At 31.5% G+C, this 11,897-nt stretch overlaps 1 protein-coding gene across 2 annotated transcripts in view; it reads left to right on the top strand.

The window, feature by feature from the left end:
• Positions 1-11,897, top strand: part of LOC117172769 (corticotropin-releasing factor-binding protein) — a 138,778-nt gene that overhangs the window by 88,256 nt on the left and 38,625 nt on the right. For both annotated transcript variants that reach the window (XM_033360975.1, XM_033360976.1), the window contains one exon: positions 3,894-3,999. In XM_033360975.1, the coding sequence (XP_033216866.1) occupies positions 3,894-3,999 (106 nt within the window). The remainder of the gene's footprint in view (positions 1-3,893; positions 4,000-11,897) is intronic.

The raw sequence follows: 11,897 nt of genomic DNA, 5'->3' as shown, positions 1-11,897 counted from the left end.
TTTAATGTTTAATTATTTGATTAGTATTATTTAAAATTTATTACCATCTAATTTAGAGCTCTTTATTTCGTTTTGTTATAGAATATGAGGTTAAACAAGTTAATAGAAATGTAGTATCCACAAATTATTGTTATTGGATTATGGGTAGGTTCTTTGTATTAAAGTGGGGTTTCTGAAGAGCTAAATCGAGTTAATTGGTCGTTTGGGGTAACGTTTGTGACGTTGTGTTTCGTTCTACGAACAAATCGACGGAATTGTCGGTTGCAGTGGTTGTCAAATAAACACCAAATAAACACCTTTTTCTCATAAATTCTATTTTATCTCCACCTCTAAGGATCCTAATTTTCCAATTTATTTATAAGGAAAATAAATGTCTTTGCAAATATCTATTGCTTTTAAATCCTTATTTTTTTAACCTTCTACTTTCTACAGTAGTTAATATAATAAATTATTTTATTTTTATATTTATAATTTTTAATTTTAATTTTTATATTTATATATATTTATATTTATAATAAAAACAACCATTTTTCTATATTTTATGGCAATATTTACTTTTTATTATTAATTTTATAAGCCAAAACTTACTTCAAGCGGTTAGTTTTTGCTAGTCCTATAATAAATGGCAATTTTCGAGATCAATACCTCTTAGGAAGAAAAACGGAAAAATTTGTAATTTACGGGGTATATAAAGATTAAATTAAATTTTCAAGATTTTCGCAATTTGCGAATAACAACTGAAAATCTTTTTTGGTTTAAAATTATTGGTGAAAGATTCATTTTTTTTAGCTGATGATTTATGATTTTAGTTCAAAGCCCTCTGTTTTTTCAAAATTTCACTACTTATTTGACACTGTTTGTCGTTGTAAATTAATTTTTTAAACTGATAATTAAACTATTCCGTGTTTGTTTAAACAATCATAAATCTTCTTTAGTTAAAATTTCAACTAGGTACTTGGTTCAAATTTCTTTATTATATTAAAAATATGTCTTTTCTGGTACGAGGTTTTCCAGAATGCCTTGGAAACAGCCAGAGGATCGACGGGTTTCTGGAAGACAGTTAGTTTTTTTGTCTGAGTCTCTGTTTGGCAACATCATTAATTTGTAGTCAGGGGAAGAATTTTCAAATAGTTTTTACCCACCTAAAATTACCCTTGACCTTACCTGGACTGTAAATACACAGTAAATACACAGCGATCTTGTTTACTATGCTTTTATTTTTCGTTTTTTATGTAATATCTTAAAATTGTTAGATTTTTATTCAATGATTTAAATTAAATGAATCATTTGAACTATATATTATTGAAGATTTCGAGAGGAAATAATAATTATAAATAAAGTGTTAAAAATAAAAAGATTTAAAATCAAAAGAGTTTAAATGGTCTTGATTAAAATAAAAATATATAAAAATTGAATTCTCTGAAACTGATACCTCTGTAACTAAATAATTTCTTTAATTTATAATGACATTGCAGTTAGAATCATGAAGTTTCATCGCTGAATTTTTAGTTTCTCCCTTTCACACGTTTTAAATTTTTATTTCAAATTCAAATGGTTGAATTTTGTAAAGTTTAAACAGAAAATTAGAAATTTTAAAATATTTAAATGATTTCAATTTGTGTAAAATAGTTGAAGTCTAGCTGGAGCGTTTTGTTGTTCTTTGCCGCTAATGCTTTATGGCTGAAGAAAAAAAGCCGGTAAGCGGATCACTGCAGCGGCAGCTGCGTTGACTTCAACTCGCTGCGATTTCCACATTTTTCGACTGATTTTCTTCAAATTCTCAGGACAACTTTCTCAAAGTCTAGTGAAAAACTTTTTCGTGTTAAGTTATTTCAACTAACATTTTTTTGATGACTGTCCCCCTGGTCGAAGTTGGCGAAACGTAGTTTTCATTCGGAATCAATTTACTATTAAATAAAAACAAACATATTCGCTTTTCAATCAAAATGCGTTGTTTGTAGTCAACGCTTATATATTGAGAATACACCATACACATTTCAAGCATTTTCATCAACAAACGGCCGAATAATCGCGAGTTGTGTGTTTACAAAACATCGATTTCTTATCGAAAAATTTTCTAAGTTTGCATTGTTTATCTTGAGTAATAATTGTCGAATGAAAAAATTTCATCAGAAAAATTTGTCGACCGGGTCAAGCTGAAGACGAAAGTATATTTTGTTTCACGTTTCGGCCACTTTTATGTTACCGATAGATTTATCTGGGTGGATAATACTTCTACGCGGTTTCGAGCGCTTGTTGAGTTGTTGCGTCACCTCAATTTTGGATAAATACATTTTAAACTGATGCAACATTCAAGTTTTACAATTAATAATTCTGTGTTTTTGATGCCGATTACTCGAAATGTCATCAAATTAAAATCTTTAAAATTTAAAATTTGAGTTCTGATGTTTAAAGGTATAGAAATCTGAATTTTAAATCTTTAACATTGAGGAGTTTTCATTTCTGAAAATTTACAGGAAATTTTTTTGAGATTTCTAAGGTTTGCAATTAAAAATGCTGTAATTTGATAATTAATGTTCGAAATTTTTGCAATGTGGCATATTTAGAATTGAAAACTTTACTTTTAAACTTCAATACTTATTACCAAAACTTAAGAATTTTTATTTATAAATCTTAAAAATTTAAGAGTCTTCAATTGTAATTTTTCAAAATATAGAACTTTGATTTTCTAAGTTTTAAAATAAACAAATCTGTAATTTTATTCCTTTATATTCGAGATTTCTTCAATTTGGAAGATTGAAAATTGAAAATTTGACTTTTATTCTTTGAAATCATCAAAATTTATGGATTAAAAAATTGTACGATTAAAAAAATATAAAAAATGACATCATTTTAAAGTCTAGACCGACTTAAAAAAGATGTTGAAACTTTATAGTAAACCATAAACTTTTAAAATAAACAAGTTGGCGAATTTTCAAATGTAAACATCTGAAAAATGTATCAGGGTCAAGATAGAAGATGTACTTATTTTACTATTTTCTTAAATGCACGATTATTAATTTCACATTTATTAGTAATTTAAATTTATGCATATATTTTAATTTGATAATCAGGCAACAAAAGAAGGGAAACACGTACTGAGCGCAGAAAGCGCTCTCATTATGATGTAAAGTTATATTCTTTACAGAAAACTTATTATTAAAATTTTCGAAAACTTCTAATTAAATCTGGTCAAAATTTTAAAAAAATTAAGCTTTGTTAAACAGACTTGGAACTAAATATTACAAACCTGTTAAAAATATAAGACTTACATTGAAAATTCCCTGCTGAGATATTAAGAGGATTCACTTTATCACGAAGACTAATATCGTCCTCTGTGATTCTGTAATTTCCGGGTTCATCATCCTCTTCCGTTCGCACTAGAAATCATCATTTTTCCCAATTTTACTCTAAAGCTCTTCAATCTTTTAGCCGTTGGAAATCCAATTACAGTTGTAAAAAAAGAAAAGAAAAACAGGAAAGGATAATCCGTATTGATCGATCTCATAGAACTAAAGTGGGCATTCAATTTGAAAAATCTAATGGATAGATAGATTCAACCTGCAATTCTTTATCATGAGATTGGAAATTGCTGCAGCCGGTTTTATTTGGCCGTAAATTAGATACAATCAACAACTTCTGGAAAATTTAATCTGATAACTTACACCTTTCATTAGGATTATTTCTATAAGCAGCAAATTGAATATAATAAGTCATACCTTTCTATTGAGATTCTTTTTGTCCCTATTCATTGTCAGATGATTCGGCTATCATGAAAGAAAACTGTTTCCATAGCCTTTTGTATCAGTATGATTCGAAATAGGAAAAAAAATACTTTTTTCAATGTTATGAAATTTAAATGTATTTAACTTTTGAATGATTTTTTTTTATAGAAAATTTCGAAGGAACCACTAAGGAGACCTTTGTTGAATAGAGAAGAAATAGAAGAAAAAGGGTTTAAAATCGATCGTTTTGGCAACACAAGACAACAAATTACAGGTGAGTAAACCTGAGTAAACCTAAAAATGGTCAATTTACACTGGGTTTTCATTTTTTTATATTTAAAATTATTTTAAAGATTTAAATGATATTTTGATTTTTTTTAATATAGAAGGTTGTTACAAAATACCAATTTCGAAATTTCCGGTCTTTTCCTTGAAACTTTTTTCATGTTTCCTGACGGTTCTTAATTTTTCATTTAGATACAAAAACAACTTTACACTTAGGAGGCCAATAGTTTTAATGCAAAAAAGTTTGTTTCTAAATTTATTTTTAACGCTTTTAGGTTTTTTTTATTTACGTAAAGCATACAGATCAATTTTGAAGCAAAAGTTAAAGAATTACATTTTTAGTTACAGTTATTATATGTCAATCAAAAGACCAAAGGAAGTGTCAAAAAAACTTGTCAAATTTTCAGTCAAAGTAATCAATTTTGGATAAAAAAATAATTCTTTGCGAAAATTGTAATAGTTGATATTTCCACCCAAAAAATATATTTTTTCAATTAAAGACAAATAAACAAAATGAAAAATACGAATTTTCATCTAAAAAGATAAATGTCGAAGCAAAAATGGAAGTTACATATTCAGCTAAATAATATAAAATTACAACTAAAAAAATTTCTATGAAACAATGAATTTTGAACTAAAATCATACATATTTAACAAAAAAATTATTTCTTCACCAAGTAGTAACGTTTTCAACCCAAAAGATGAATTTTCTACAAAAAAAGAAATATTTTCAGCAAATTACATGAATTTTTAACTGAAAAATATAAATTTTCAACTAAAAATTGAATAATTACATTTTTAATTAAATAAATACATTTTGCACTAAAAAAAGTGAATATTCAACCAAATTAAATAAATTTTTGAGAAAATAGTTCAACTTTCATTGAAGAAGATTAAATTTCTATCAAGAAAGACCTATTTTCCACAAAAAAGTAATAGTTACATTTTCGGTTGAAGAAATGAATTTTTAACTAAAATTTTAAACTAAAACTAAAGAAATTTAATGGATATTAAATTCAAAATCAAAATCCTATTTGCCGTCCAATAATCAAATAAATGCACAGAATTCCTGAAAATATAACCAAGGAAGGAAGGGGAATGGGCTGATTGCCTTATCATAGGTTGCCTTCTCATTTTTCTTTCCTCTTTTTCATTTTTGTCCAAAAAAAGAGATACAATAGGAATATTTTATGGTGGTTGTCCAAATTTGATCGTTTCATTGATTGTCTTATTTTCAGAAATTCTGCACATTAAAATATTGAACCTTCACACAAAAATGCACATTTGATAATAATAATATTAATAATAATAAATCTTTATTAAGTTCCTAAAAAAAGGATGTATACATGACAGTCAGACAGAACGTGAGAACCTAAAGGGCGAGGTACAGCTTAAAGTTGCTTTGAAACCTAATCAAATACTTAAACTTTCAATCCAAAAAATTAATTTTTTACCAAAAAAGACCATTTTTTCAACAAAATACATAATTTTTTAACCAAAAAAGATACAATTTTAACAAAAATAGCATTATTCAATTTTCATTTACAAAAATAAATTTTCTACTAACAAAAACGAATATTCAACCAAAGCAATTACTTTTTAAGCAAAAATAGAAATTGAATTTTCAGTAAAAAAATAAATTTACAAGAAAATAAAATAAACTTATGACGAAGTAGTTTTTTCGATCAAAAAAAGACAGAATTAAAAAAAATATGAATTTTCAAATCATAAAGATAATTTTTCAACCAAAAATTTATAGTTAAATTTTCAACTAAAAATATAAATTTCTAACTAAAAATAAAATAGTTACATTTTCAGCTACAAAATAAATTTTTCAACTCAAAAAAGTATATTTAACCAAAGAAATTAATTTCTAACTAAATATAGAACAGTAAAATTTTCTAGTAAATTAATTAATTTTCTACTATGAAAATTAAATTTTTAACAAAATAGTTAAATTTTCAACAAAAAAAATGAATTTTTGACTATAAATATTAACTTTCTGTAAAAAAATGTCCACACTAAAGAGAATGTAGATCAATTTTCAGTTGCAGAAATTAATTTGAATCGGAAATTTTATAATTCGGGAATTTCCATGCCTTAGCAATGTTACAGTGTTTTCCAGGTATTGTACAGACGAACAACTTCAATGATTATATGTTAGTGAATTAGATTATCAGTTTTGAAGATCTTCAAAAAATTGTTACTTTATTTTTTAAAATCATTTCTTTTCAATTTAATCCTTCAAAGTTATGCATTTTTTCCTCTAAGTTTGAAAAGTCAATTCAGGTTTTTTTTTACAAACACATATTAGTAGTGATAATATTAGTGTCTTTAATTAAAGTATTATTTTAATATAGTTGACTAAGTAGTAAATATTTTTAAAACAGTGAAATAAATTATAACGATTTGATAACATGATATAATTGATAGTTCATCAGTGATGATTTTATTTTTGATTTAATTTAGGAACAATTCAGCTTCAGGCTCTTGTGCCCGAGGCATTATTTTTTGTTTGAAATTATAAATTGAAGTTCTGTCGTAGAGGAAAAGCGAGTGATGAAATCATTTATTGGAAAATACAGGAACAGTATAAAATATATTGCATATATTTATTAGGATATTAAATATATATTTAAGATTTATTTAGGCCTACCAAAAACATTTGTACTAGGCTCACCGAATTTTGGTGAAACTAGTCGCCCTTGTCGAGCTTCCCTGGATTCACCGAAAATAGTTGTTCTACGCCTACCGAATTTCGGTGAACATAAACACGGCCTATTTGTAATCGAGTGATGTAATTAATTTATCAAAATTAAGGGTAGGGCAGAACGGGGGTGAAAGCTGCTAATTCAATCTCTGTGAATTGTCAGTCACCTCCTACCGAGAAGCCACTCATTTAGATAATTCTGTTTCATTCCACGAATGAGCCAAAAATAAAAGAATCCTAAAAAGCATTAAATCTAATGCAAGATTCAGCCTCTTCTAAATAAACTCGCAAGTCTGAAATTTATTTATACGATCATAATAAAATTACAATAACATTTATAAAAAGAGAAATGGGAATTTGCTCTTGCGTAAATTAAAAAAAAGTTACTCCGATAAATTTTTGAACTACAATTTAAGGAAAATAATAAAGTAGACTAATTTTGAAGCAGTAAACAGAAATAAAGATTTAATTTCGTAAAGTAACAGATGTCTACAATACATTGAAATGGAATGATAGTAGAATTTTTTCTGATTAGAAAGTAGAAAGATTAGAATGAGAATTATACGTTTTTCAGAAAATGATAAAAATTCATTTTGTTATTATAATTTTTATATTTTTGTAGGTATTTCTAGCACAAAAATGTATTATAATATATTATTTACTATTACTTTTTCACAATTCATTTTTAGTAAAATTTTTATTCGTGTTACCTGGTGATTTCAAGGGGCAGACGGACATAAGGGCTTATTCCACCTTCCAGATATCAACGAATTCGACGGCGAAATTCCAATCGGCCTTCACCCTTTCTCCACCTGTTGATTAAATTGAGTTAATATAAAACATGGAAAGTGGACTTCCATCAGGTGATTCAGCGTTGCTTCTTCGTCCTTGGCAAACTCACCATCATCGAGGCTTGTAGAGCGAGCTTCTGCATTTTCCCTGGATTTTGTGGGGCCTCGCTGCGTCTGGAATGTTCTTTGATTGCTTATAAAAGCCCCTCCAATCTCCCTGTTTATGATTTTTTATATATTTATTGTATTCGTACTGCGCCACAGTATAGATTCCTCAGTCTAAAAGGCAACTTAGTTCTGTTTGTCCTATCACACTGTTCTGGTATTTTTACAGAGTTTATCCAGGTGGGTTTCATTCCACTATTCTTCTCCCTTTTTAGACTTAATTTGGCTAGTAGGGCAATTGATCTCATATGATAAAGCCAGAGACATTTGAAGAAAATCTGCGGCGTCCTCTAACTCATCTATGATATCACAAATTGTGGGGAATTCTACAAGGCTGCTTTTCAGTTCATCTTTACATGAGTGCCAAAATGCATTCCTGGGGCTTTTGACTTTTAAAGCCATCGGTTTTCCTAGGGTTAACCGGAACAAAATATATTCATGGTCCGAGAGAGGCTTCTCTTTGAAAGCTCTCCAGCCCACTACCTCGTACCTCAGTTCTTTCGAGCATAAACTCAAATCAAGAACCTTACTCCTGTTTTTAATTTGGAATGTGGGAGTGTCACCCTGATTCAGAATCTAAAGCTTACTGTCCGCTAGGTATTCAATTAAATCACTTCTTCTGCTGCTGATTTTTGTGCTCCCGCACAGTTTACATTTGGAGTTTGCATCACAAAGCACAGGAGATGAATCCTGTTCTCTTGGTATTGCCTAGATTTTCTAGTTCACTAGAAGGCCGAGTCCCCTAAGCAATGCCCGGGAAATAAGCCAAGGCGATAAAAACCTCTCGCCTTTCTCCGCTTCTGCACCTGAGTTTCACATTAATAACGGTCCGATTCCTGGAGCAGAAATTAGGAAATAAAATCTTATCCACGCCCTTGACGGCTCTTTATGTCCTCAATGTTTTTTTAGCGCGGCTCTTTATATATGGAGACACATCTTCCCAAGACACTAATCCTCTGCCTGTATAAGCAGGGTTCCTGGATTAGGGGAAACCGTTCCTGCACCACTCACACACACTCGGTTAGAATTGACGAAAGCCTTTGCTGTGGAGCAAACAAATTGGCATCATGGAGATTCCCGTCTCAGCCATTGATAGGCTAAATCAGGGCGCCTGTATGACCTTCTCATCCCCCCCTCCCCCTCCCTGGAACGCAGATGGGTCACCCGAAAAGTAAACCTACACACCCCCAGATAGGTTCGGTAATCCAGAGCAGAAAGAACCCTCATTTAAAATTTGGGAGCAACAACAATCAGAATGCAGCCTTTTTTCCTCCGGTCTGAATCCCTCTTAATCGGAATAACTCTTCCACAAATCGGTTCGTAGAGTAGGGTTTTGGAAACTCAGACGCCTCAGAATGGTCGAAGGATTCTTGGGGGTACCGGAACTCCGGCGAGGCCCAAACGAGCGCGAGCTACCTGGGTTACCTTTCCTTTCCAGTGGGATTACAGTTCCAATTTATTCACTTAAAATTCAAAAAAACTGATGGAAGCTATTTAGAAGCCATTTTTTGGAAATCTATGAACTTTCAGTAGTCCAGGGGCATGTCATTTCTCATCGACATACAGTTGTCGAAAATCGGCAAAAGGTGGCCAAATTAGAAAATACTCATAAAATGGGCCAAATTGGATTTGAAAGCCCATAGATTTCCGAAAAATGACTTCCAAATAGCTTTCATCAGTTATTTTTAAATTTTGAGTGTATAAATTGGAACGGTGATTGGAGGTGATTTACACGGAAAACATGTATACGCAAAAAAGTCACGAACTAGTAGCTAGGTCTCGGATATGGAAAAAGTTTATTGGACACTGATGTAATTTCGTAAATAATCTGCGAATTTTGAGAAAGAATTGACGAACTTGCACTCATGAGCTTGCCCGACAAATCTGGGAATTAGGACGTATGTTCGTCTTTACGTGGCCCGCACACGATCTCGCCCACCCGCTCGGTGCGTATGAGGACGCCTATGTGTGATTTGAATTCGTTCGATGAGTGGCTAGAATTTTTATTATACCTACAATGTTCAGCCTCGATGTCTGCGCGTGTTTACGCACTCATGGTTTATGTTTAGAAACTGTCGAGTTCGAGGTTTAAAATCCTCAGAGCTGTGCGAATTTATAAATATAAAGTAAATCACACAAATACAATCTTTCCCTTTTTTTATTCAAGCATAAAATTTTCAGAAACTGTTCGTAGGAAATTCGAACTGTTCGTAAAAAAGTTCTAAATTTATATATACATTATTCATAGAAACAAGAATTTAATGTTTGATTTTTTTTATCTCGTATCCGAGAAGGGAAGGTAATCCCCTAGAAGGGAAGGTAATCCAGGTAGCTTGCGCTCGTTTGGCCTGTACCCGGAAATCCGTACTGTCGCTTCGCAGTACCTGTGGAGATACTCAGTCCTCTTGATCTCAAGGTTTAGTCCCTCCTGTAGCCTAAATGTTTAATTTCTCTCTACTGACCAGTTCCGCGACCAAATGTCTGTGTTCTCTGTTACGATGGCCCCAACCTGATGAAGATATCGTTGAGTTTGGAGGCGTGCCCCACGCAGGGTGACGCATTAATCTCGTCAGAGGTTTCCTTTCTCAGGCTGTCCAACTGGTAGAGAGATAGAGAGACTTCGATGCAACGACAACTCCCACTAGGGCGTTTTTAGTTATCTGTGCGAAAGTAAGGCCCTGTATATCCAGAACCTTCTTCCGTTTCAACTCCCTGTTCAGGGGAGTGTCTTTGGAGTCCTTCCTCCTCTGCTGTTTGCAAGCCGTGCCACGTGGTCTCTCCTCTTCTTTTTTACGGAAATTACTGTTAAATGTTCTTCCACTGTACCAACGAGATCACCACCATTGTTGCTACAAGTCTGCACCGCTTCATTGTTTATTTTTTTATTTTCGTGTGTCGCTCAATGGTCTAACCTCAACTGAGGGGGCACGCCAGGGGTATCGAAGAATGGCACCAGCGGTCGGCAGTAAAACAAAAAAGGCCCCCCCCTGCTTTCTGTCACTTGTTTTCCAATAAAAAAAATGTATAAAAATATCGCGATTTTCACAAAAAATAAGACTAACACGTCCTTCCGGGTGATTAAAAATAAATACAGAGCCTATCCATTACAGTTTGTAGTTTGAATCGCTTTAATATTTGTATTAGAACTGAAGATAATATAGTTGCACATTTTTGTACTTTTAAGCAACAATTTTTATTATTTTTTAAATTTCTCAACTGCAACTGGTTCAAAATAGTTTTCCTCATACTAATGAATTTTTTCAAGTTTTTCCCATCATCCCTTGTATAAGAAATAATGCTCTAAACTTGACTGTTCTTAAATGTATCCAAAAATCCTCATTTTTTTGACATTTTTCGGTCTGTTAAGCACATAAATTTTTTTACATAAACATCTTCAAGCTCATTAACGTAGAACACTTTCAGCTTTTAAATGACTATTTTTTTATTGTGCTGGCATTTTTTTTTTACTGAGTTGTTAAGATTTAAAGGCAGATGCCTATAGTTTTCTCGCCGATAGTAGAGTCCGACACAGGGGCGTAGCTGCCGCCGCGCCGTATCAGCCGTATTAATGATACGGGATCCCCGAGGTTCACGGGCCCCTAAATAAGAATTAGTAAATGAAGTTTTTGTTTATTTTTCTAGAAAGCCATCCTCCCCTCAAGAAATGTTAATATAGAACCCCCGAAGGACTAGCTATGCCACCTGTCCAACTGTTCTCCAGAACAGCTACACCTCGCCATACAATATCTTTGCCTCTGATTCACCTATTCTAGCTCTATATTCCGTCAAGACCCATAAGCCCTCCCCCAACCTACAAAGTCCCGCGATCCCTAGGGAAACGTTCACAGTTTAAAATCGAATAATTTGAAATTATGAGCCTTGAAAGGTAAATAATTGTACAAACTTTGGCAATTGTATGCATTAGAATTAGAGACTTTAGGCAATCAATTTTCAACGAAAAATAAATAAAATTTTCAACAAAACAGTTTAATTTTCAACAAGAAAGAGATGGTTAACCAAGAAACTTAAATTTCTATCGAACAATATAAATTCTGGTTTAAAGAAATGCATTTTTAACTAAAAAGATCATTTTTCATCAAGAATATTAGTTTTAAACCAAATAGTAAAAGGGGGAGGGTCGGTAAGGCCGGTTTTTGGCCTAATTTATTTTTGGACCAAAAAATCTGAAAAAATCATGGTAGTATCTTATAAGTATCCCGA

This window comes from Belonocnema kinseyi, chromosome 5 (genome assembly GCF_010883055.1).
Source record: "Belonocnema kinseyi isolate 2016_QV_RU_SX_M_011 chromosome 5, B_treatae_v1, whole genome shotgun sequence".
NCBI lineage: Eukaryota > Metazoa > Arthropoda > Insecta > Hymenoptera > Cynipidae > Belonocnema > Belonocnema kinseyi.
The sequence above is the reverse complement of the archived record's forward strand: the minus strand, read 5'-3'. Positions and strand labels throughout refer to the sequence as shown.